The 27,975-nt window shown below is 35.4% G+C and overlaps 1 protein-coding gene and 2 long non-coding RNA genes across 6 annotated transcripts; 2 read left to right on the forward strand and 1 right to left on the reverse strand.

Annotated features, from left to right (window-relative positions):
• Window positions 1-338: 338 nt before the first annotated feature.
• LOC129273380 (solute carrier family 49 member A3-like) lies at window positions 339-27,975 on the reverse strand. Of its 2 annotated transcripts, none has more exons than XR_010295223.1 (9): window positions 27,638-27,958; window positions 19,570-19,728; window positions 18,572-18,865; window positions 16,524-16,658; window positions 15,267-15,383; window positions 14,433-14,585; window positions 13,537-13,694; window positions 12,566-13,046; window positions 339-4,353 (listed from the first exon to the last, which is right to left on the reverse strand). XR_010295223.1 is itself a non-coding variant. In XM_054910407.2 (9 exons), the coding sequence occupies exons 1-9, from the start codon at window positions 27,959-27,961 to the stop codon at window positions 3,901-3,903; spliced, it is 1,668 nt and encodes a 555-aa protein (XP_054766382.2). In that variant the 5' UTR covers window positions 27,962-27,975; the 3' UTR covers window positions 339-3,900. The 2 variants fall into 2 exon arrangements, 1 of the variants encoding a protein (XP_054766382.2); XM_054910407.2 differs by having other exon boundaries at window positions 339-4,028; window positions 12,847-13,046; window positions 27,638-27,975.
• On the forward strand, window positions 7,170-11,516 carry LOC129273149 (uncharacterized). 2 transcript variants are annotated; one of them, XR_010295225.1, is made up of 5 exons: window positions 7,170-7,443; window positions 8,019-8,192; window positions 8,857-8,974; window positions 9,392-9,506; window positions 11,161-11,516. It is a non-coding gene; the product is annotated as an uncharacterized LOC129273149 (long non-coding RNA). The 2 variants fall into 2 exon arrangements; XR_010295224.1 differs by having other exon boundaries at window positions 7,175-7,443; window positions 8,019-8,201.
• On the forward strand, window positions 21,806-24,870 carry LOC135156112 (uncharacterized). 2 transcript variants are annotated; one of them, XR_010295227.1, is made up of 4 exons: window positions 21,806-22,070; window positions 23,565-23,661; window positions 24,036-24,155; window positions 24,626-24,870. It is a non-coding gene; the product is annotated as an uncharacterized LOC135156112 (long non-coding RNA). The 2 variants fall into 2 exon arrangements; XR_010295226.1 differs by having other exon boundaries at window positions 22,026-22,074.

Consider the following 27,975-nt stretch of genomic DNA (forward strand, 5'->3'; position numbering starts at 1 on the left):
ACTGTTAACCTTTTAAGGAACAGTATATGAGAAATATTTTGCGATTCATTTTCATGATCACAAGAACTGTCATGTTCCATTTTTAAGTCTTAAACTATAATCATATAAACATGATCAGATGTCAAAAGAAAATATTGAACACTATCATCCAAAATCAACACCCGACTGAATGTTATCAACTACAAATCCTTTTAATAATTTCAAATGTATAAATAATTTTATATCATTACACTTAATATGATTAATTCACATGCAGAAAGTCACATGTACATAAATTAAATAGTCAAAAAGTACTGAATACTATCAACTCTGAAAGAAAAAAACTGATCATGACTGTATTATCATTCAACATACTGTTTCAACTATTTTTAATGTATATAAACAATTCTTATTTCATACACGCAATTAATTAATACACATGATTATTGGACATTATAGAGAAAGACATAAATGCATAAATTAAGTATTATGAAATAGTACTGAATATCATTAAGTCGATCAGCAATCTGATGGAATATCTTTTATCAACTCTTCTGGATAAAGGTTCTTTAATCTAAGTTAAACAATACATATGGGTTTTCAACATAGAAAGGGGTATATTTGAAAAAGGTCCGAGTATGATAAATGTCATAATTTAGTCAGTACTGAGTACAATAAATGTCACAAATTAATCAGCTTTTAATCACTTTAAATGTTATAAAAGCAATTTGCATATCGTTACAGTTAACCAATCAATACATATACTTGTGCAACATATATACATGAATATAATTGTTATATATAATTTAATGTTATATAATTGTTATAAAATTATACTTTGTACAGCCAGTAGGCTTCCCTTTTTCCTCATAATTACAATGTGTAACTTAATCATACCTTTTGTTTACTTGTTATCTATTTAACCTTTTAAGTACCATGTTGTAATGGGCAGTTGAGTACAAACGAATTGCACAATATAAACTGTACAATTATCATTATATCATAAGAATTATGAAGAATTTATAAATACTAAAAACAGGATCAATATCTGAATCAAGTCTTTCAACTGGTTTAATGTTGTAAATAGCAATACATCTTTCATCTCAGCTAATCCATGCATACTTAAAAGTATTGAAAGCTTTTTATCTCAATCAACACCTGAGTGAATGTGATCATTGCATCATTAATTCCTGAAGAAAAAAAAACATTACCATGAAAGACATTCATTGAAGAACAAAATATAAGGCTTATTTCATCCGGCTAGTTTACAAAAAATTGATGTCAATAAAATGAAACCATGTTTATCTTTCAAAGAAGTTTTTTTCCCCCTATATATTGTGATTTCATGATATCATACAATGGGTAAATGTTTATAACTAGTATATGAACAGAAATCAACTTGCTTTACATTACTGAAAAACAATCGCGTCATTTGTTGTAATCAATGCATACTAAAAAATACTGATAGCTTTTCATCTCAATCAACACCTGAGTGAATGTGATCATTGCATCATTAATTCCTGAAAAAAAAAACATTACCATGAAAGACATTCATTGAAGAACAAAATATAAGGCTTATTTCATCCGGCTAGTTTACAAAACATTGATGTAAAAAAATGACACCTAACTTGCAGTGGTAGTTGATATAAAGCTGTTCAAAGCATGTGAAAACCATCACCAGGGTCCTCTTGCATAACATTTATTTATTTTTGTTTTGCTATCCAACAGTAATTTCCTTGATATCCTTGATTTTTGATTGGCAGTAGGGAATTGTAACTATACTAGATGCAAAGTAAAACTAATAGTGATTTTTATCCTGATGAACTCTAAGCTGTAAAATCCTTTTTTTTTTCACTGAATTTGCCTGAAAATCTGAATCATTAAATTGCAGACAACTTTGAAGTTACATAAATAATGTAAGAGGCTATGAGCTAAACATGGTTTCATAATTACATACCTATGTTATAGACTACCTTGTGGCTAGTTAGCACACATATTTTACAATCTTTATCTTCAAAGAAGGTTTTTTTCCCCTTTATATTGTGATGTCATGATATCATACAATGGGTAAATGTTTATAACTAGTATATGAACAGAAATCAACTTGCTTTAACATTACTGAAAAACAGTCGCATCATTTTGTTCTAATCAAGAAAAAAAATATTGCCATTATACTTTACAAATGAAAGCCAACTTGTAGGATCTATATATGAATTAAAAATAACAAATACATGTATAAACCTAGATAATCATGTGATTCAAGACTTCAGAAGTTCACATATATCTTACTTTTGACAGCATGAAAATCATATGGAAATTCAAGTCAATATAGCAGTCATCATTTCTGTAGAACTCAACTTACATAAAACAATTGTCAAACCAAGAATAACATAACCTCTCAAGGTAGTACACTGCAACATAAAAAAAAACTTGCACAAGATTTCAGAATCGCCACAGAAATGTATAAATGCACGCAAATATGATTTATGTTTTATGAGGTAAATTGTATCCAAATGAAGGATAGCATTTATAACGTATCGCAGTTAATAATGAAAAAAAAAAGGAATGTTCTCAAGGCTAATTATAACCTTTTGTGATGCATTTTATCATAATTCATAGTCTAGTCCTAGACATCATGAAAGTGCATAATCAAACAGGCATATATATATATATATATAACTTCAATGAGAATAATTGATTCAGAGGCAAGAGTTTTTTTGTAAACCTTTTTTTACAATGACAAATAGGCAAGGGGCAAACTGTCAGTGCCTTCATTAAATACTTTTTTTTTCAATATATAAGAGATATTTATTAATTCACAATATAATTTAATTATGATGGATACTGTACATTAATATATCAATAATTTTGAATGCTTATCATATATATTCAAGTTTATAATAAAAATGTAATTTCTAATGAAACTTCCAAATTGCCTGTGATGAAAGAGCAGAGGACAAATATTTCAACATCAATATACATACAAGTATTAAAAGAATAGAAAGGGAAAGATGAAAAAAAAAATCCTATGTATTCAGGTCATTGCAGTGATGTAAAGAAAAATTCTTCAAAAATCAAGGTGCATTGTTAATGTATCATTACACTTTCACTTAGTTTTAATGTTGTTCAAGCAAGGCAAACATTATGAATCAATGACAAATAACTGACAACAGTAGGCTAAAATCACCAACACATCAAAGCACATGAGGGGCATACATTAATGATGGCTCTCAAATAGCTGCCCCTAAGGAAGGCCATCTCTGATAGGTATGGTGGATCTTGACCAGCACAAAATCTTGATTCTTGAAGTAAATCAAAGACCTCTAATCAACATGTTATCAGTGGTCATCCATCTTAGCTGGTGATCGAGGCATCAGGCTTTTAAACCCGTGTCTTAAAATGCATTTGTACATCATTTATTCTTTACACGCTATAACATTCGCCCTCGCACCAAGGTCTCCATCACTTGAGAAAGTTGAGCAGCAGCCAACGAAATGTTGTGACTCTCTACAGTTTCAACCGCTTCACGAGACAACCGATAGTAGTCTACTCTATCATTTATTCTGTTATATTTAACCTAAATATTCCCATTGTATCATGCTAGTCACTGACGCTATTCCTGTCTGACAGTGACTTTTTTATCATTATTTTTAGGGGGCGTTTAGTGTTGGTTTTACTATACCTCATTTCATTACCAAACATTATTTAATAATGTTAGAATATTCTAATGTTATAAACATGGTTGACTGATTATGTGTAACTATGTATACTAAAATAATGAATTAATGAAACATATACACTCTCTAAATCACATTCAAAGCATCCATTATCATTCTACATTAAGCATATAAAATCACCTGAGCCGAGGAGGTAGATTTAATCCTCGGGTCAAAATATTTGTTAATTTTCTTGTGTCTCCAGTCACGAGGAATTGTCGAATGGGTCTCGTTTTGATTGTTCTGCTTCGAGCCTCAGATATCTCGTTCGGAAGAAGAGGATTAAGATCGCTGTAATGATCATGCCATATCCAGCATATACAAACAAAGGAACTGTATTTTAAAAGAACAGATTATATTTCATCAAATAATGTTCAACCCTGCAAATGATGTGTATTTGCTTTTTAGTTATGGAAAAAGCACTGACCTTGTGCTAGGTAAACATGTGTAGCCTTGTGCTGAATTTATTCGATAAAGTCTACTTCAATAGCTTACTAGTATCTACTACCACTACTACTACTACCACCACTACTACTACTACCACTACTACTACTGCCACTACTACTACTACGGCTACATATCTTCTACTACTACTACTACTACTACTGCTACTACTGCTACTGCTACTACTATACTACTACTACTATTACTACTACTACTCCCAGGTAAAAAAACCAGTTGAAACCAGTTGAAATTTTAACTGGTTTCAACTGGAGTCAACTGGTACCAGTTGAAACCAATTGGCACAACTGGTAAACTCCCACCATGCCAGTATATTCCAGTTGAAACCCATTGTCTCAACTGGACATGCTGAAAACATACAAGTTTATTCCAGTTGAAACCAATTAACTATACTGGTATAAATTAGTACACCAGTTAATACCAGTTAAAACCAATAGGCCTTTCTGGTTTATCTACCAATAGATTCCAGTTTAAAACCCATTAGCCAAACTGGACCATTTGATGCCAGTTGGAACCCATAGAAACCCAATGGGTGTATATACCAGTTAATGCCACCTTAAACCCATAAACCATACTGGTATATCATTAAACCAATTGATAATAATAATAATAATAATAATAGCGGTATATTTACCCAGGGTAGCCGCTTCAGTTCCGAAAACTGTTCTCCCAGCGGGCCCTGCTATTATTGATACCAGTTAGAACCAACATGCATTACTGGTATACCTACCAGTTGATTCCAGTTAAAACCCATAAACCAAACTGGATCAGAGTGTTCCAGTTGGAACCCATAGACCTCCCATAACCCCACTTGAAACCCATTAACCATACTGGAATATCAAACCAATGGATACCAGTTAGAACCAATATAGGCATTACTGGCATATCTACCAGCTGATTCCAGTTAAAAGCCATAAACCATACTGGAGCAGATTATACCAGTTGGAACCCATAGACCTCCCATAACCCACTTGAAACCCATTAACCATACTGGAATTTCAAACCAATTGATACCAGTTAAACCAGCATACATTACTGGTATACTACCAGTTGATTCCAGTTAAAACCCATAAACCAAACTGGAACATATTTTACCAGTTGGAACCCATAGACCTCCCATAACCCACTTGAAACCCATTAACCATACTGGAATATCAAACCAATTGATACCAGTTAAAATCAACATACATTACTGGTATGCTACCAGTTGATTCCAGTTAAAACCCATAAATCAATTAAACTGGGACATATTTTACCAGTTGGAACCCATAGACCTCCCATAACCCACTTGAAACCCATTTACCATACTGGAATATCAAACCAATTGATACCAGTTAGAACCAATAGGCATTACCAGTATATATCTACCAGCTGATTTCAGTTAAAACCCATAAACCAAACTGGAACAGATTATACCAGTTGGAACCCATAGGCCACCCATAACCCACTTGAAACCCATTAACCATACTGGAATATCAAACCAAATGATACCAGTTAGAACCAATAGGACTTACCAGTTGATTCTAGTAAGAACCCGTATATACATATATAATATATACATATATATATATGTATATTAGAGGCATAGTGGTAATGCACTGTACTTATTTCCAACAGAGTTTATATATATATATATATATTATATAAGAACTATGTTTTCATACCTTTGTTGTTTTATTTGTCGCTTCTCTTAAACTGACTTTTGAAATATTTTTGTAATTGTTGATATCTGCAGTAATCATTCAAATTTCTTATCCGACAAGTCACTGGCTCAATATAGCTGTAACCCACTTTACATTAATATTTATATTTTTTGTACAGATCATATTACTTCAAAGTCCTCTTATCTTTGTTTTTAATTCCTTTTGAGATAATTCTTTATGATTATCATTCATGAATGTGTTTCCTATAACTATTATTATTGTTACCATCAACAAAGCGTTACTTTTCTTAAAAAAAAGCAAGTATTATTTCATACAATCCACTCTTTAATCTACATGTATTGTTATTCATTCAACATTGGTTAAATATATATTTATGTGAAAATGTTCATTATGTTAAAGGTATATACATTTAGCCTACTCCCAACCTTTGCCCGTTCCTGCTTTTGACATTACTCCCCCCCCCCCCCTCCCTGTATACTTTTCTTTTTGTATCCCCTTTCCAATATTATACATTAGTATACTTTGTTATTTTTTTGTTGCTTATTTGTTTACTGAAATTTTGCTCTGTACAAATTCATGTAATTCAGCCTTTTACCACAATAAATGCCATGCATTTATCCATCCTATACACAGCTCGATTGAGGATAAGAGGAAAAAAATATCTACATAATAACTAACTTAATTATTCTTTATGTTAATTTTAATATTTCCACCTTGAAAAGTTTCATTAAAGTATGTGGTTCGATATTACCATATAACTTAAATCGAAACATGTTATTCTCAGTGAAATTTTCTAGTTTACATCAAAAAAATTGTTATCCTAGATATTTGTTGCGAGAAAAAAATTTCTTCCTATTTAATCCCTTTTTTCTAATTTAAGTTAAAGAGGACTATTTTACACTATTTTTACAAATCACATAAAAATTAATGTATTTTTCTTTTTTTAACTCACTGATATTTTAAAAATATTTTTGAAGGTGAATAGAATTGCTATTTTTTTCTATTTATAACGCGCATATTTATTGCTAGTTTACAACCTTGCCATGTTAAGCAAGGCTATCTTTATCTTTCAAATAAAAAGAAAATAAATAAAATAGAAATAAAGAACAAATATTAAGCTAATTCATTCTTAAACTTTCAAAGAAAAAAAAAAGCTCCAAAAGCAGAGGCAAAAATCGTCATTTCTTGACTGGTTGCCAACCAAAACCAAACAAGAAGAAATTTGTATGTTAATTAAGAAGTTCGTATTTCTATTTTAAAACTTCTTTCTTGCTTTAGACCCCCCCCCCCCCCCCCCCTTCGTGTTATTCCTGACTCAGCAGATCTTCCTTCAATCACCGGGCGCGGGCGGGCCTGCGCATGCGCACTGAGTGCCACTGATCGCTATCGTCCGTATAATTATGCAAATTAACCAGCGCCGCCAAACGCAAACCGCCAATCTAATTTGAATTTGAAAGAGCCATCTTCGCCTCGCCGTTAATTTGCACCGCACTTTTATCGAGTGCTAGTGCGATAAAGAAGGGTAAAGAAGGCCGTTTTAATAATAATTCAACCACTGAAATCACACGGACCAGATTTGGACAATGACTTGAAAGCTAAGACATTCGCAGTAGGCTCTACAGGTAAGTTAACAATTTTCTATGATTTTCTTTTCGTAGTTTGTTAAATGGCGCGGCTCGCAGCTAGCTGCGCCTGCGGGGCTAGCTGTAACGTTAGAGTTCGTCAGGACATCCTGTTACTGCCCCTCAGCGCTGCCTGCCGGCCGCGACTAGCCGGGCGTGGATGTGTGGCTGCCATGCCGGTGCAAGTCTGCGCACATACATCATATTGACCTTACGATTTGTGTTAAGATTTAACATGAATTTCTTTTTATTTCACAAAATCTTTCAGTTGATATTGTTCCATATATTGTTATAAGTAAATGAGAGAGATATGTGATCGAATGTGAAACCGATTTTCTTGGTCTTGGAAAAAATCTGAGACTCAGCCAGTTATGATTTTCAATTTCAGATTTAACATTATGATAGTGGCCAGCGTCTCGTGTCTGCGCACCAATCACTATACACACGATTTGAGGATTTTGATGAGATTTTGAAATGCCGAAAATCGAAATTCATTATTTTTTCCACCATTTTAAGAGTCTGATTTTTTCATGAATAGGCCTAGCTGTTTATCACTTTTTGACTGTGTATTTCAGGAGAGAGGGAGACCCAAAACCACCTGGAGTCATACTGAGCCTCGAGGAGGAGATGAAGTCAGTGAACATGACCTGGGGTACCGGTAGTTTCCAGAAGAAGGCCCAGCTCAAAACCGCCAGGACTCGGGAGTGGAGATCCGAATACTTCGTTGCTGCCCTCCATATGAGGAGGCTGTAAGTTAGGTAATTCAGATGTCAAGTTTTCTTTTGGGGTCTTTGTGTATCCTCTATTATGAGAATTATGGAAAAGAGATGGTGATTTAATGGTTTTAAAGATGTAAAATATGAAATTCTAGCACTTTTTTTAGGCCTAATATGAGTTCGGACACCCTACTTATAATTTTTTTTTGAGGAGCGCGATATTTTTGTACATGACCCAAGCCTAGTTTCACCACAGATTAATTAATAGCTACACAGCTGTTGCATTTACAATTTTAATAACAATCTACAACAATTGAGCATTTTATAAAATTGAGTGTGTCTAGGAAAGCAAATTCGGAGGCATAAGGAGAGCCATTTATTGAGCTCCATGGAATTATAAACATGAAGGACTGATCTCTGCGACATCGATTTCAGAAGTATTCCCAAGACCAAGTGAACTTACTCATTTTTTTAATAAATATGATGATGTGCTGTTTATCATTATAGTTGAATCATTGATTCACAATCCCATGTATTTTTCTTAATGTGCAAATGGAATTTTACAACACTCTGTAGTAACCCTTGCCCGCCTTAGGTGTAGACATGTATTGCTATTCACTGTAATATAGACGTATTTTTATTCACTGTTCACTGTACTGATTATTTTTCTCTCCATTGTTTAAAAAAAATTATTCAGATACATCGCATCTACCAGCAAAGAACGTGTGCCAGTACAGGGAAGGAATGTACCTGTCGCACGTGAACTCTTCAGAGGCAGTGAGGACAACAAGATCTGCAAGCAAGTGATCCTTTTTGTAAGAAAATTTCCAATTTGTACATTTCACAATTAATTTTTTTTTAAGCCTTTGTACACATTTAGAGTATCAAGGCTTACAATATGTAAAAATTAAATGTTTGCCCAAAAATCATTATGGGAAAGGTGGATTTCCAAGGAAAAATCAAATCTATCTTTGTTTACACAGTTGTACGAGCAACCTTATAGGAGGCTTGTCTAGGCTCCGTGATGAAAATACAATGTAAAAATTGATTCACAATCCCATGTATTTTTCTTAAAGTGCAAATGGAATTTTACAACACTCTGTAGTAACCCTTGCCCGCCTTAGGTGTAGACATGTATTGCTATTCACTGTAATATATACGTATTTGTTATTCGCTGTTGTTCACTGTACTGATTATTTTTCTCTCCATTGTTTTTGAAAAAAATTCTTCAGATACATCGCATCTACCAGCAAAGAATGTGTGCCAGTAGAGGAAAGGAATGTACCTGTCGCACGTGAACTCTTCAGAGGCAGTGAGGACAAGATCTGCAAGCAAGTGATCCTTTTTGTAAGAAAATTTCCAATTTGTACATTTTACAATTAATTTTTTTTTAAGCCTTTGTACACATTTAGAGTATCAAGGCTTACAAAATGTAAAAAATTAATGTTTGCCCAAAAATCATTATGGGAAAGGTGGATTTCCGAGGGAAATCTATCTTTGTTTACACAGTTGTACGAGCAACCTTATAGGAGGCTTGTCTAGGCTCCGTGATGAAAATACAATGTAAAAATGATAAAATTATCTTCATGGAGTCCTCTAGGCTAGCCAGTGACATGGGCCCAGGCCCATCAATTTTAATTCATGCTTTTGCATAACCAAATGGCGTGAATTTGGAACTGGAAGTATAATTTCAGATTGACCTCCGAAATGAAACGTGCACAATTAGTCTGAACTAAAATAACATTTCCTGAATTTTTTCTTAAATCTGGAGGCTGAAGTATTTTTTTATCTTTGAAATTAAATTGGTTCTCGTTGTTTTTTACCTCTGACTTACCAGTATGTGTGGGGGTACCGTAGAAGTAGAATTAAAGGGATGGTCCAGGCTGGAAACATATCTCAATAAATAGAGTAAAATTCACAGAGCAAAATGCTGAAAACTTGATCAAAATTTGATAATTAATTAAGGTTTTGAATTTTAAAGATTTGCATTATTCCGGTGAAATAGTTCTAGGCATGTCTTTATGAATATTCATTAGGTTGGCTGATGATGTCATATCCCAATTGCCCTTTTGTATTTTATTATATGAGATTAGGTTTATTAAGATATTTTTAACCAAGAACTATTGACAATTGGATTGACAACTGATTAGGTGCATTAGTTATTGACACAACTTATTTCATTACAATGGAGACGCATCATTTACACATGTATGAAAAAATCAAACATTTATGATTTCATCTAGTAACATAAAAAAAAGGAAAGTGGAGATGTGACATCAGCCCACCTAATGAATATTCATGACGAAGTGCATACAACTGTTTTCACAAAATATTGATAAACTTTAAAATTCAATAACTTCTTGTTATCCTATTTTGATTTTGATTTAGATGTAAATATTTTCGGCCCGGACCATCCCTTTAATCCTCTGATAAAATTTTGTATTTCATTTTTTTTTTTTTGCTTTGTCTTGCGTTTTTAAACATGTTCTGGGAACTGCTTTTTGAAAGTTGTCAGCATTAACAAGTTGTCTTTTTCCGACAGTTACCATAGTAACAGTCAGAGGCCAGTGCTTCTCAGCCAATCAAAAGCAATGATTTCACTGAAATAGTCGGCACTGACAATCATGAAATACCCATCAGATGTTAGCAGATAATGTGCAACATAGACTCCTAGATACATATATGCAAACATACCTAGTCTAAGTCTTTATTATTAAAATAAATGTATAGGTATAAGGTCGAGGCAATTTTATCTCTGCGATGTCAATTTCAGAAGTATTCCCAAGACCATGTGAACTTACTATACATGTTGTAATAAAAATGATGATGTGCTGTCTATCATTTATAATTGAATCATTGAAATATGGAACTTAGAGAAGTTTCACTATCCCATGTATTTTCTTTATGTGCAGATATAATTTTACACCACTGAAATTTTGTATTACGGTATTCACTGTACTTATTATTTTTCATTCCATTGGTTTTTTTTTCTAATCTTCAGATACATCGCATCTACCAGCAAAGATCAAGTGCCACTACAGGAAAGGAAGGTACCTGTTTCACGTTTCCTCTTCAGAGCCAGTGAGGGCCCCAAGATCTCAATAAATAATAATTAAAAAAAGACTCCTTTATCATTCCTTTAAAAATAGTACATATTATTTATTGAAGGTAAATGCTTAGATGCATTATATTCAAATTTTGTCTCCAAGCTAGCATGTAAAAATTGGATTGATTGACTACATATTTACTGTGTAAGTTAATGATCTTTGTTGACACATAATACAAGAATTATACACAGCATGTTACAGTTTGTAACATAATTTTCTTTCATTAAATTCCTAGTTTAAATACCATATAGATGTTTTTTGTGACTTTTGTCATTCTCTGATGTTTTTTGGTACAGATTTCAAGAGACTGAGGGATTGATTTACCAGAGCAAGTTTACAGTCCAATCCTGTTATATTGTGCATGTGGAAATTAACAAGGTTTCAATACAATGCTACAAATTTACCTTGATTCATTTCATCAGTCCTATGTGCAAGGATAATTATTTCACTTGTCCATGCACATTGTTATAACAGGAGTGGACATTCAATGTAAATATTATTGAAGATAATTTATAATTGAAATAACCGCCTGAGAGGGGGGGGGGTGTGTTGGTACCAATATTATAATGTGTGTGTGCGCAAGGAAAACGAAGGAGTGATTATATGAGAAGAGTAAAAGATCGGGAATGTACATATCCACATGATTCATTTTTGTTTATGCTATACATTGCAGGGTGTTTCTAACTGGTACCACTTGACAATTTATGTTTCCAACTGGTCCTAACTGGTGCTTCCAACTTGTTCTAACTGGCACCAGTTGACAACTGGTGTTTCCAACTGGTTTTAACTGGCACCAGTTGACAACTCATGTTTCCAACTGGTCCTAACTGGCACCAGTTGACAATTGGTGTTTCCAACTGGTTTTAACTGGCACCAGTTGACACCTCATGTTTCCAACTGGTCCTAACTGGCACCAGTTGACAATTTGTGTTTCCAACTGGTTTTAACTGGCACCAGTTGACAACTCATGTTTCCAACTGGTCCTAACTGGCACCAGTTTACAATTGGTGTTTCCAACTGGTTTTAACTGGCACCAGTTGACAACTCATGTTTCCAACTGGTCCTAACTGGTACCAGTTAGGACCAGTTGTCAACTGGTACCAGTTGCTAACTGGTACCAGTTAGGACCAGTTGCCAACTGGTATTTCCAACTGGTACCAGTTACAATTTGTCAACTGGATTCCAGTTGAATCCAGTTGATTCCAGTATTCCAATTTCCATATTGAATCCAGTTCGCTAACTGGAATCAACTGGTACCAGTACCAGTTGGATGAACTGGTCCTTAACTGGTTTTTTGACCTGGGCTACTACTACTACTACTACTACTACTACTACTACTGCTGCTACATCTACTACTACTTCTACTACTACTACAACTACTACCACTTCTATCACTACTACCACTACTACCACTATTAAGGTATTACTATTATGACTAATACTACTTCTATTACTACTGCTGCTACTACTACTATTACTTCTCTAGCTAGTAAAGGCAAATTTTTTATGTCAATTGAATTATTCAAACTAGGTTTCTTTAGATTATATGTATATCAAACTTCATTTGGTTAATTACTTACTTGTCATATCAAGCACTGTTTGTATCTCATCATCTGGCATTGTGGGCACCATGGAGGTTGTAAAGGCACTTTCAGTAGGTGGCGCTGATGTGATGTTCGCAAGTGACATGTCAATGCACTTTTGATCAGGTAGGTAGTCCACGTTGATAGGTTGGGCAAGGACCTGACCTAAAATGATGAGAATGATTCCCTGTACTTGACTGTATGAGAAGAAAAAAAATATATATTTGCAACAATCAATATTTTTAATGAATAATGTTAGAAGTAGACACTTGAAAAGATAGTTCATCACACATTGTCCCTTACACTATAATGTTCTTCAAAAGGAACATTTTTACTTTTATATCCTTGAAAGAAATGTTGATTATCAAAACATATGGATAGAAGTTAATTCACATGAAAAAAATGGTGGGCTTAAATTTCTAATCACAAGGTCAAAATCACCTCTTTCACCCATCACAAAACTAATGTGATTAAAATGGGGTCAGTATTTGAAATTATTTTGAAGTAGCAAAAGAGTAGGAGCTTGGGTTGGTTTGAAGCTGGAGGATGCACTGAATCAGGCAAAGCAGAGAGAGGTAAGGGTGATATCTGTGCATGTGAGTGTGAGGTGAATATGGCTACCATAGTTTGACAGGGACAGTACAGGATTAAAAACTTTGGGATTTGGTCTGGGACAAGTAAACCTACCCCGAGACCTGTAAGATACAGGCACTGGTTCCCTCAGCTACTGGATAGGAACACTCTACCCCGAGCTCTAGAGCGATAGAGAATTGGGCTAGACCAAAGAGACCAAAGCCTACGCCTCCAATCAAAACTCCAGCACCAGCATACACAAACTTGGAAGACTGAAAGAACAAAGAATACCAATTACGTCATATGGGTTAGGAGGACTATGTAACAGTGGGAAAGCTGGAGGGAAAAAAATTGTGAAATACATAGGAAATTATCCGACACTAATTAATGATTACGAATATCAACCAGAGCTGCTATCATGAACAAGGATATTTCAGTATGTTTAAAGCTGAAAATCAGTATTTTGGTGAGGAAAAAAAAAACATAAACACAAAAAACTGAAACTTTAGAAATCAATATTTTGCATAAACCACCGGTATTCTTCTCACTTTTCAAAACTTAATACTGATGAACACTACAAGCTGGCAGCTCTGCATATATCAACCTTCTTATTTTCTTTCTTGAAACTTATCAGCATGTAATAATATCGTATGGTTGTTTAATTTTGCATAGGCTTGGCCATATCTCCATATTTATACTGTTAGTTTGCACATTATGATTACTCCACAAGAAATATAGCACAATCTCGAGGCGAGAAGTGAAGAAACAAACAAACAAAATGGCAATGTGCGACGACCTAGAAACCTGCATTATTGTAACCTGATACGAAGATGAAAGAAACCATGGTCATTAAAATCGCCCACAAAGAAAGACCATTTTTGTTAAGTTTGAGTGTTGTAATAAAACTTATTTTTATCATAATTACATATGCTCATTTTTACCTATACTATTCAAACACAATTGTTTTCATTACAACATAAAGATCCCTTATTTAACCAATTTATACTTACAATAGACAAGATGAATACAAAGACAATGGCTAATGCATTACAAATTTTGACGACTGGTGTGAATGCCTTAGTCTTGTCAACAATAAGACCCGCTACTACTGCCCCAAGAAGACCAACACCTATCATCAATGCTCCTACCAAACCGGCAAAATTCTGCAAGATTATCAAATGAATATGCTGTCAAGTATTCAGTTCATGAATATTGAACCTACATCCAAACATTTACAAGACATTGCAACAGATAATGAACATAATAGAAGATAAGAAGTTTCCAACACATGATGATGAAATGTCCACGACTGTTCTTAAATCGAGCCTTAAGTTTTAAAGACTTCATCTGGTGGATGTTTCATGAAGCTGTTCGTAAGTTAAGAGCGACTAAGAACGACTGGTGATCCTTTCATGTGGTAAATGATATTCACCATTAAATGTTCATTGGTGATTATTCAGAGCGTAAGAAAGGTTTACCAGTCGTTTTTAAGGTCGCTCTTATTACAAAGAGCTTTTTGAAACCCCCCTGGTGTTCGTTAGTTAAAAAGTTCAGGGAGGCCGCAGAACTGCAGACGGAACGGAGGGCTTCAGAACATGATAATGGCCATCCAATTGTGATTAATGCTTGTTCAGCCACCCCCCACCTCCCCTCTATTCTCAAAATTGATCTGCATCTCCTTCCATCAACACTTGTCATCTGACAACTTTCTCTAGTATTGACTGACTGAGAAGATCAGTTATGTTTCTCACTGTCATTTTAGGAACTATCGGATCATTAAAAGTTAAACATTAACCGCTCCCCTGGTATTTAAAACTATCCTTAATATGAATTCATATACTTACATCGTTGTATCCGATGGGGCACACAATTTGCTCTAAGAATGTGCTAATGGCATTGAAAATACCAAAGCCTCCTCCAAATGTCACAAAAAGAATTACAAAATGACGATTCTTTACAAGCTGTTATGAAAAAAATAGTTGAGAAAATTCATTTTAATAACTTTGATACTTTAAACATTGCCAATAGAAAAGATTCCAAAAGCTGTGATAAAAAATATGCCCCAAATACTTTTGAAAAAGAGCTCAATATTAACCCAATACTTCGGAGGGGGGGGGGGGGGGGGTTCATAATGGCCCCCCCCCTTGTCAAATTTTTCTTGGTACTTCCTAACACCTCAATATTTCGAAACAAAATTTCATGTCTTTTTTTTCTCATCCTTCCCGCACATTTTGATACCAAATCTATGGCGATCGTACATACCATGCAGGTGTCAGATTACATTTACCGAACATATGTCACTGAAATTTCGCTATTTCTCGATATAACTGTGTATAATGCTATGGATAAAATCAGGAACTTTTCCAATGTATATAAATACTTTTCTGGTAAGTGTCATCATTGTTTCAGATAGTGTAAATAATTACCACACACACACACCTACACATACGCATCTGAAATGCTTGACGAAAAACAAAGAAATACATAAGAAAATTGAAAAACAATAAATACATACGAAATAATTACCACAACCTATCTTTTTATTTCAGAAATTGATGAGGGGGTTAAGAAAGACATTTGTAACAAAAAATTGCTATTCCTGAGGTTTTAATTTAGAGAGAAATACAAAAATGTATGATTTCTCACATAAATTAAATAATAAAAAAATAAAAGGACTTTTGTAATTTAGCTATAGATTACATAATTCTTGACCTTTGTGCAAAATTTTGAGGCAATCGGGCGACCCATGGCCGAGATATCCTGGGGGGCCATAATGCGCCCCCCCCCTCCCGATAATAAAAAGCTTTGAAATACCCCGGGAGTATTAGGGTTAAGGGCCAAGAGCACTGCTGGGTCCAAGAGGCAAGAAAAAAAAAACTGATACAAGATTTCTATCTTATAATATATACAAAGCTTCAAGAATATCAAATTTAGATCTCTTTGGAGAAAGGCGGGGTGGGGCATGGGGGAGGTTCTGGTAGCATGTGCAATTATGATCTTCATGTTGCAGTGACAGGTTCAGTTTCATATTGCTTCAAACTGTTCCTTTTCCCCTTTTTTATACTTGTCATTCATAACTGTTATTTAATTTTCAAACTTACCATTTTAAGACCCGTCAGAAATGGTTGATGCTCAGTGTCTGCACTGCTCGATGGGGGTGTGGGAGGAGCACTGTTGCATATACCAAATGTCGCCATACAAACCCCAATTGCCGCTGGTATGACAAAAACCCAAAGCTAAATCAAGGAACAAGAAAGAAAATTTATACAAGTTTAATCATTTATACAGTAAAAAAAAAAGAACACCCCAAGATGTTGCATAATATTCATTGTCTATAATGCATGGAATGAAAATGGTGCTTTGTGAAGTTAGTAAGAATTTGAAAAGGGTGTTACAAATGCTCATGTAGGACTGTTATTTTGACATTTGGTTTCCTTTAATAGTTTAGTTATCTACAGTTCTAGCTTTGGTATTTAGTTCAGCTTTGTTTACATTCTTCATTTTCTGTAGTCATCCATTTACATTTGACTTTCAACCTGCTTCTATTGTCATTCCTTCCCTATTCAGATATGTTCATTCATTACATTCCCACATCTGATTCTTTTGTTCAACATTCTTATAATGAAATCATCCCAATATCTTATTCATCTCCATCCTCTATCTCTTATTGGTTATGTAGAGCTGTAGTGTGAACAGGGTTTCAAGAATAGTTAATCTTATTCATAGCTATATGTTCTTCATTATTCTTGATCATCCTCTCTCCTCTGTTGAGTCATCAAAATTCCATCTTTTCTTCCATCACCTTCTTTACATTTTATGAATTAGACTTTTCCACTTTCAGTTGGCTTCTCCATTCTCTTTATTTTCATTGGTTGATTTTGTGTATTTGAATATGTGCTAATTTTGTAATGCAATTCTGAGTTTTACTGAGGCAAGGAAGCCCAGTAAATAAATCAGTTCACTACCAGACTTCTTCGGGTTGTGTTCAATTCATTTTGCTTGTCATATAGTTTCACATATTTCCCATTTGGTTTGATGATGATTGAGTTTGCTGCTTTGAACTTATATTATTTTCTACTACTCCGAACTTATAATTTCTCAACCTTACAACTGGTGGCAGCGGTGGGATGGATGATACTGGCATCTTGTCCAGTTTGGCTGATGATTTGTGGTTTTGTGCGAGTTGACAAGCTCTACATGTTCTGGCAAATTGAGTAGCGTCTCGTTTCATGCTAGGCCAGAAGAAGTGCTCAGAGGTGGTGGAAATTGAGCATTCTAATGTCATATGATTATCAAGCGGATGAAAAGCGTTCAAGACATCTGGAATCATGTTTGCTGGAATGACGAGTTGGTGGTGTTCAGTTATGTGATCAGAGGCCATTGGTTTGCGGAAGAGTTTGCCGTCCTTCAGGAAGAAACGTGGGTATTGCCAGAGGATTCGACGCATTTGGGGCTCAAATTCAGCAATTTCCTTGGTTTAATGTCATGTTCCAGGAAGTATTTCAGCATTGAAATATTTCTGTCCTCATTCTGACTTTCACTTACTTGGTGGTTGAGATTATCAAGGTCCATTGGCGCATGAGAAGATTCTGTCTGTGTTTTCTTGTTGCGGCAACATTAGTTGGATGTGATCGGGTAGATCGGTTGTAAGGTTGATGTCAATCCCACCGCTGCCACCAGTTGTTAGGTTGAGAAAATTATAAGTTCGGAGTAGTAGAAAATAAAAGAAGTTCAAAGCAGCAAACTCAATCATAATCAAACCAAATGGGAAATATGTGAAACTATATGACACGCAAAATGAATTGAACAGAACTGGAAGAAGTCTGGTAGTGCACTGCTTTATTTACTGGGCCTCCTTGCCTCAGTAAATCTCAGAATTGCACTACAAAATTTCTGTTATAATGCATGTTTGTCTTCATCAAAAGATTTTCCGCTTAGATCTTCAATTTAAACGTATTAATATACACTCTTAAAACCACCAGTCATTTTAACCACATAGAAGTCAACTAGGCGCCTTGGGGGCATGTTTTGAAACCAAACGCAAGGTTATAAGATAGTCTAAGCAGAAAATAATTTTGATTTTCGACAAACCTAATCCTTGGCCTGGTAAAAAAGAACCCTGTGAAACATGCAGACAAGACTAACTTACCATTAATGGGACATCACTTGGTTCACTGACAAGAAGTGCAGACAGGAGAAAAGAAAGAAGAATCCCTAAAGGATTGGCCATGGTTGCTAGAATGTTTCCTGTTGTTCTTTGACTATCATTAAACCACAGAGCAGCCATCTTGGTAGGTGAGAAGAGCAAGAAAGGTTGTCCAAAAGCTGCGAGGGTCTGTCCAGCCATCACTACAGCAAACTGGGAAGACGGTGGGATTGGGAAGACTGTTCCCAGATAACGAAGGAGAATGCCAAGGAAATTTAGCCATGCACCAAGGAGAATCTGTAATTTTAGAAGTACATGTATATTGATGTAGAGTAAATTTGGTTTTATACTTTAAATGTTCAAGTGGAGATATTATTCTGCATTCATATTCCAGGTCTTGACAGATATTTTAAACTACAATTCTTTCATTTCCTTCCTATTAGAAAACAAAAACTTTTTTAGTGCTGAAGATGTTGATTATCATGGCAAAAGCGATAACTGAGAAGTATTTTCTCTGTTGTCACATGGTGGAGCAAACTGGAAATTGCCCCATCGTGTGACAACAGCTAATTTTTTCAGCTAAAAACTTTTTTATTGCCATCTCATTCCTTGTAGGTTGCTGATTTTTTTTAATGAAATGTAATGAAATGATCTGTCAGCAGAAAAATAACAGAAGCAAAAGCTTAAAGGGGTTGCATGGTTAAAAAATGCTGAAACCACAAATATCCCATATAAAAGCATGTAAGCCTTGGAAATACATATCATTTCTTTTTGTGGTCTTAAGACTTTTGAATTTACTTTCTCTAGACATGGCCTGGGTAGGTAATCATCAACATTACAATCCTTCCAGTCTACTTTATCATCACTATAATTTACAATTTTAGATTGTCATCTTTTATTTATAAGTACTACAGTATCTTTCAAAAAAAAAAGAAAAAAGAATGAGTTGATGTAAAAAGAAATAAACCAATGCCATTGATTAAAGCTTAAATGATACATACCGCAATTCGAAACCCATATGCATTAAGTTCCCATGCAACAACAAAGCCCATTGGTATGGCTACAACTAGATAAACCAAAGAAAACCAGTTAACAGCATCAACGGACACCTCAAAGTATTCTGCAGTGAAATTTGTGATCGCAGCAAAACAGATCCATGCCTAAAAGAGAGTAAAATGAAGGAAAAAATAGTGGTCCTGATAGATGAAGTGGTCCTTGATTTAGAATGCAATAAAAATATTTTGAAATAACTTTACACAAATTCTGGATCAACATTGGAATTAAGGGTCAAACCTGTGAAGGGGGGCTGGATGGTACGTGTATTATTATCCCAAACTGATATCCTGCCCACGATCAACAAACTGGGATAAGTAGTATATCAATAGGCATCCCACTCACAAAACCAAACAAACCATGTAGGGTTGGAACCCGGGGGGGGGGGGGGGGGGGGGGGGGGCGTTGCACTCGACCTAAAAAGTAGTGGGTATGTGCCGCGGGCGAGACAAAAAACGGGGACCTTGGAGCGGGCTTATTGTAAAAAGGAGGGTCCTCGGAACGACAAATATTTGTGAAAACGGGGGTCCTTGGAACGGGTCGCCTGTGTGTGATTGCGTATTCATCCCTATGAAACGGGCATACGTGCATGCAGCTAGCCCGGCGGCACGGGCGCCGGGTGCGCTAGCGCAGATGCGATGGTCGGACAGCGCTCTGCGGCCGCTTTTCACCAAAATTGCGGCTCATTGTAGCAGATCAATACGGCTGGAACGTCGTAACGGAAAATATGCGAAGCTTTGGAGCGGATTTCTTTCTTCTTTTTTCTCGATAAGAAGAAAATGCTATGCTTTGGAGCGGCTTTTTTTGTCCTTTTTCTCAAGACAAAAATGCTATGCCTTGGAACGGAAATTTGAGTGTAAAAATGGGGGTCCCCTCCGCGGCACATACCCACTATGCATTATATACTGAGTGCCCCCCCCCCCCGGGGTTGGAATTTCTGTTTCCAACTGTAACTAGAAACCTCTTTTAGGATCTGTTTTAAGCAAGTGACTTTTGCAGGTTTTAATACAATTCTCACTGAAACATGGGGGGGGGGGGGGTAGGAAGTCCAACCCCTACCCCTGAGTGTCTGAGTGTTCTGGAAATGTGAATAATCAATAATGATGTGGCCCTGCCCCTGGATCTGAGATTACATTTAAAAATATATTTTTTGTTGCTTGTTAAAAAGAAAATTGGCAATAGTTAAATTAAAAAAAAAACTTCATTTTTTTCCTATAAAAATTCTGAATTAAGTTTTCCACACCCCATGAACCAAATCCGAGATCCCCTTCCCCCTGCCCAAAATACTAAATTTCATTTAAATTTAAAATGTAACTGGTCACTATACTGTGAATTTTGTCATATATATATAAGCCTACAAGTTACAAAGAGGGTTTATACCACTCATTCAATGAACAAGGTTATGATATAACCTTGTTCTCAGTTATATCTCCATGTGTGGCAAAATAAGGATGGCAATGTTTGGCTTATTTTCTCTTTTTCTTTGGGACAAATGCTTGATTTTTTTACACTGACAGTTTCCATTACACCTATTCGTCATACATCTTGGCCCTTAAGTAAATTTGATTCTTTAAATTATTTTTTTCTTAATTAAAAATAGAGATAAAAAATGAAAATTTTCTTGCCATATTACTTTTCACCAATAGAGGGCGTATACAAAAATATGCCCCCAAATCAAGTTTTTGAGCGCTCTGGTGAATACAAAAATTATTCCCAATTTACTTATGAAGAATAAATTGCAACTGTATGGAAATTAGTAATTTTGGTCACAAAAGTGATATTTTAATGATTTTTTAAAGTGTGTGCTCTGTATAACATTGGCATACCATAGTTCTACCTGTAGATTCCCCACAGGCAGGATGGTTGCAGTGAACAAGTGGTTTATACTATATTTTGCACATCCTAACATCAACAAGATATGCTGAATATGCACTCCAATTCAATGATAACAAAGGACAAATCCTTGGGGTATATAATATGAAGAGCACTCTGCACTCACTGGCAGTATGACATTGAACCAAGATCAAAGACAAACTTGTCCTAGCGACACTAGATTTTCTAAACAAGTCAAAAGAAAAGCTACCTCGAGCGAAGTTCGTGCAGGCTCCACTCCACTTCACTACCGCTACCAAAGACCTTATAATATATTACTAGACCGAAAGCTGCGTGCGCGTTCAGCACAAAACAAATGAGATTAGGCTCCGCCTACCGCGATCATTTGAAGACAAAAATAAGCCCTCATTGACATTCATGAGCATGAAGATATTCATAATCCGGCCTTTTCATTGGCTAAGAGCGTCATTAATACGCGATTTCCCCGATTCTTTGTCATCGATACTAGTGGTATCGTGTTACAGAATTAATTATTCATTTGACCTCATTACGTCATTTAATTTATTCATTCTGAAACTTTTCTTTCCTCACACAAAATGGACCTACGAACACTCCGGTGAGTACGTATAAATTGATATAACCACATGAATTCAGTGGACTATTTACACATTTCACACTGTATTTTGTGATCTTAGGTTATTTCTTTAACAAATTAGAGAGTTTGCTATCATTCTTCTGTTAAAGGAAAGCAGAATTTGGTCTTTGAAATTGAAGTTAGATTGTCATCGTCGCCCAGTGCAGCCTGTATGTTGCTTGCAGTGTTGTGGTTATGCCGTTATGCCGCTGTGTTAACCACATGTTAACCTATTTTATACGGGCTCCTAGCCGGCTGGGAATCGAGAGATAATCGGGCTGGTTTGATTCACCTCCAACAAGGACCAACCCACGATTGATTAAAACAAGAATGAGGCTTCTTTTTGTACACTGTTAGATCTAGAGGGAGATCTGCATCTATCTTCAGTAGATCGAGACTCAGTCAGGAATAAACTGTGAAGCGGAGTGTGGATGAAGATACGCCTGTCATTGTGTCAATCCTCAGTCCTCACTTCTTTTTGCATAACTTCAGGCTTCTGTATTTAGCCCCCACCCATTTTAACTCTTATTGTTATTTATAAATATAGTTAGACTCGGTCTTAGAAATAACATGCTGCTCTGCATGTTTGTCTTATTATCAATAGATCTAGGATCTTCTTAATAGGCCCTACCTACTTTATACTTAGAGATCTAGGCTACTTTACTTTTATTTATTCATTAATGCTATCAAGAGCTAACTTGTTAGGCCTACCTAATTCAAATCTAGTCTAACTTATACTATCCCAACCCTCGACACTTACCCCCAGGGCTCATGATCTAGGTCTGTAATTTAGGCCTCAAAGATCTAGGTCTGGGCCTAAACGACTCCATTTACATGTACGAGTATGACTGTCACAGTGTCAGTGGACCAAGGACTAGACCTAGATCTACTCTCGGTCAATAATGGCAATGAAGTTAGCCAGGAATAAAAGTCAGAGTCAGACATCAAAAATTTCTAAACCGATATAGGGTCTAGATCTCGGTTTAGAACCGAAGCTTTACTTTCTAGGTCTAGATAGATCGAGAGTCCATCGTTAGTCTAGATCTAGACCTAATTTAGATACATGAATGCTGTCGCACAGCACTGAGTCTCGTTGGACTAGATCTATACTCTCTTACAAATAGATCTAGACCTAGTGGGAGTAGTGCATGAGATTATGAAATTATGTTAAAATCAAATGAAATAAGATTCGGAAATAAAAAGATCCAGATTTTTTTTTTTTTGGGGGGGGGGACAGACATGTGAAAAAATTTAGAGAAACCTAAAAATAAAATTCAGAAAGCGAGGGCCAGAAGCGACCAATATTACCTAAGGCCGTTTTGTACATTTTCTAAAGTAAAATTGAAGGATGTCATGCAATTCTCTTTTTGATGAAGGTTTTCACATTTCAGCTCTTACCCAAACCCCTCCCCCTATACATATGGCCATGAAAAATATCAATCCTTATTATTGTTCTCTCTTTTCTTTCACAAACAGGTTGAGTTTGAAGAACAAGAAAAACAGTAGAGGTCTACCTATATGGTTCAAGATGATGATCATAAGTGCATGCATCATTTTGCAGATTCTCATCCAGGTATAAAACTTAAACTAACCCATACAAAATTACAGATACATTACATGCATAACCATGTTTACATTAAATAAAAATAATCCGAGCCACAAAGAGGTAGGATCTGTAATGAATATACACTTCTTAAATATACAGGCTCTCGAGTCTAAAATAGAACCAATGCCAAAAGTTATGTACCTTGGGCAAATTTATAAAATAAGGTCATGTCCTTGATCTACTAGTAATTAAATGGCCTTTTTATTTCCTATTTGTTTATAAACAAAGCAATATTTATTTTTCATATTTTACAAAATTCATTTTATTCATTCTTTAGTGTGATATTCATATTTGTAGATTTACGATTTTTTAAAAATCTTGTTTTACATTTTGTCCAATAGGATGATGCAGTTTTACAATTTCCATGGAGGTGATTGATGATGATAAATAATTGGTGAAGTAGGCCTAATAGAAGAGCGACTAGACCACAAAGAGAAATACAACCTACAGCAGTTATATGAGTGAGTTCATTAGTGAATATTTTTGATAATGGAGGTTGTTCACATTTTTTTGGCAACAAATAGACCTGCCTTTGAAAAACCCATTTCAATTTTGTTTTTAGATTATAGTTAGTGTCGTTTTTAATCACAGATCAAAATATTCTGTGCAACAAAACATATCAACTTTAATTCTGACTATATAATTTACATATGTTGATTCATATATTCATATTTATGAGAAATCTCTGACATTTTTTCATAGAGTGCATGTAGTTATAATGGAGAGTGGTATGTAAACTGCATAGAACAGGTTTAAGTGATATGCTTTATAGAAGTAAAAGTTTATAATTAGTAGAAGTAAGATTTCCTGTTATGTGTTGAAGAAACATATATGTATAGTCTCACTTTTCTTAAAACATTTATGTTTTATAAATCACGACAATTTTAATGTAAATTCATTGATTTTCTTTCTCTATTTTTTCAATCTGCAGGACTGGTGTAACAAATGTTTTCATTCAAGAAATCCAACAATTCAACATTGAAGAGTCTGACTTAGGAACCACTTGATGAAGGTGGAAAAGGTTTTTTTTTCCAAGTCCAATTTTTCAACAACAAAAAAAATTATTATCACAACCCCAAATTCATGATGTATGAAATTTCTTGTTGATTTTCATTAAAACTGGTTGCAAAAGGAGAAGCTATAAAAATACAAATAGGAGCGGTGGAGTGAAGTTGAAAGTGGGGGCATAGGGAAAATGCTGTATTATGTGAAATTTTCAAGAAGTTGCGAGCGAGCAAAATTTTGACATTTTTAAAAAGAAAATCTAAAATGTTCAGAATGATATATTTCACCCTTTTCTCTTTTTTTTTTCTTGGTTGTGATTTTTTATTTTATTTTTATTTTTTTTTGGGGGGGGGGGGCAAGAGTCCTTCAAGCCCCCCCCCCTCCATATGTACGAAACTGCTTATATACCTCCACTCATGAATTATTAAACTTAATGCACAAAGAATTTCCTTCATAAGTTTATTATCGAAATGAGAATATTGTTTTCTTGTTTCAAAGGGCAATCGTCATGGTGACCATAAAACGTGTCCTTCTCAGGTGAAAGGGGCAAAGAACAAGTTCTTTATGAGCATTTTTCTTGGATAAAAGGGGACAGTGATTCGAGAAAGGGCACTTACAAGAAGGCGAGGGGGCACTCTTTAACACATGAAACGGGCCCTCAGATGAAAGGGCACAGAACACGTTCCGGGGGGGGGGGGGGGGCATTTTTGGGTAAAAAAATTGCATACAAGGAAGAGCACTTGGTAACACCTAAAACAGGTTCTCGTCAGGTGAAAGGGACACAGTACACGTTCGTGAGGGGGCATTTTTCTAGCATAAAAAGGCACTTTTCAGTGCTTCAAGAAGTAGGGGGAACTGTGCCCCCCCCCCTCCCCAGGATTGCTGCCCCAGCATAAAAAAAAAATATTTTGGTTCAAAGTATTAACATACGCTTAAGAAAAAGGTAAAGCTTAATCCTCTGATAATGTGATATTTTTTTATGGCTAATTAATAAAATTCACCACTAACCAGAGAATTCCTTTATGTCTTTCATTTGTGTTCATATAGTATTTGTACAGAGCTAAAATGAAAGGGATTTGGAATTGGTAAAATTCAAAATGAGATGAAGATCGAGAGAGGGAAAGAGTGATGAGAAGTGGGTTGAAAAGAGATGAGAAAGAAATGGAGGGGCACATATGAAGAGATAATTTAGAGGGGGTGGTAAAAGAGCTAGAATGTGATAAGTAGGAACAAAAGGGGTGGAAGAGAAATAAGACGAGATTTATGGAAACCAGGAGACAGATAACAAGTGGGAAATGAAGAGTTTAGTTGCAAGAGGGGTTAGGGCCACTTTGGACCATTCCGAGAAAAACCATGTTTTTATTCTCACTTATTGCTATATTCTTATGAGAAACTAAATTGTCATGATGTACTACTCTATCATGTGAACAGTGAACAAAAAATTGGGTATAAATGAAATCTACCTGTCTTCAATTTTTTTCTATATACTTTAAAAAAAAATATCAATGTGTACCTAACCCCTTTAGCAAGTAAATTGAAGTAAATCCAATCTCTTTTGATTAAAAAAGTGATTTTTTTTTGCCACTTCCATTCACGTTTTCATTTGAATTTCAAATTTTCTTTGGAATCATCAGACTGACTGAAAATTTAGAGGTTAAGAGACAGAAAACAATAAAATATATGAAAAATGGTCCTAACCCCTTTTGACAAATGAGTTCTTCAGAAGAGTTTAGTTGCAAAAGGGGTTAGGTCCACTCCAAGAAAATAATTTTGTTTTAATTCTCCCATTTTGCAATATTCTAATACGAAACTGAATTTTCATGATACCCTACCATGAGAACATAAAATTGGGTATAAAAGATATCTACTTGTCTTCATAGTTTTTAAGATATTATTTTCCAAAAAAAGTCTGTGTGGACCTAACCCCTTTTGCAACTAAACTGAAATGGACCTAACCCCTTTTGAAAAAAAGGTGATTTTTCTTTGCCATATTAGTTCACTTTTTAATAGGAATTTCAACTTTTCTATGGTATCATCTTATATAGCTACTAAAAATCTATACATTAAGACATAAAAATCAGGTTTGATGAAAAATGGACCTAACCCCTCATAGAAAAAATGAGCTCTACATATGTAGGAGAAAGGCGGCACAAAATAATTTTGAGTGGGAAAATGATTAAATGGAAGAAAAAAAACAGAGTAAGAAATGCTGGAGAATAAAGGGGACAGGAAACGTATTAAACATGATAAATTGGGGCCCGTTTCATCATGAGTTACAAGTATGGTAACTACGATTTAGGGATGGCAAAAGCACTAGAGACCTCTTTACCTAATCACGACTTGATCTACTCTTTTCATCTTCCCTTTTGGAATTAGCAAAGGCCTATAAGACGCAATACAAACAATGCTTTGTTTTTAAGTGATATCGCTTGTGATATCGATACTTTATAGAGCGCAACGTATCGTCTCAGATTTGCGCTTACTTGATTCGCTGAATCCTTCGCGTCACGAGCGCGTAACAAAATGAATACATTAATGAATTTGCCAAGTTGACCTTTGTCATTGCGCTGATGTGCGTATTTTCTAATACACGTACAAAACCACAGTTGACGAGGGAGCATCGTACGAAATTAATATTAATGAGGGCTTATTTTAGCTTCTAATGGATTAAACAAAATGGCGGTAGCTTCGGGGGCTTGACCGCTACACTAGGTGGAGCGTAGTGTAGCGGTAGTGAAGTGGAGTGGAGCCTGCACGAACTTCGCTCGAGGTAAAGAAAAGCGTTATGATTGAGCTGCATGATGCTACATTGCTAGCAAGTTTTTTTTCTTAGTTTAGTTTTTTTCAGTCTACAAATCTGTACACCTGTGGGGCCCGGGGAAAACCTGGTCAGTGCGGATATATATAGCCACGGCTGAGTACAGTCGGACAGACTTACCATTGCATTTGAAATATTCAATACTGCCATCGTCGCCACCACAAACCATCTCCATTTGTACATTCTATATTCGGGCTCGGCGATGCTTCCTTCGAATTTGTCGAGTTCACTTGCTCTTTCTCCATCTTTGACATCTAGATTTATACCAGAAATACAGTATGCTTCAGTTTTCTCTGTCGAATTGGCGTGCTGAGTATCATTTTCTGCCATGTTTATTGATCGACCCGGTGTAGGCTTGATCGCGATGCGATATGGAAAACATAAACGGTTAACCAACATAAACAAACAAAAATCCCCAAAGCCAAAGCATGATATGAATGGCATGGCATCGCGCGCTA

The sequence above is a fragment of the Lytechinus pictus genome, chromosome 12, assembly GCF_037042905.1.
Source record: "Lytechinus pictus isolate F3 Inbred chromosome 12, Lp3.0, whole genome shotgun sequence".
In the NCBI taxonomy this organism is placed as follows: Eukaryota; Metazoa; Echinodermata; class Echinoidea; order Temnopleuroida; family Toxopneustidae; genus Lytechinus; species Lytechinus pictus.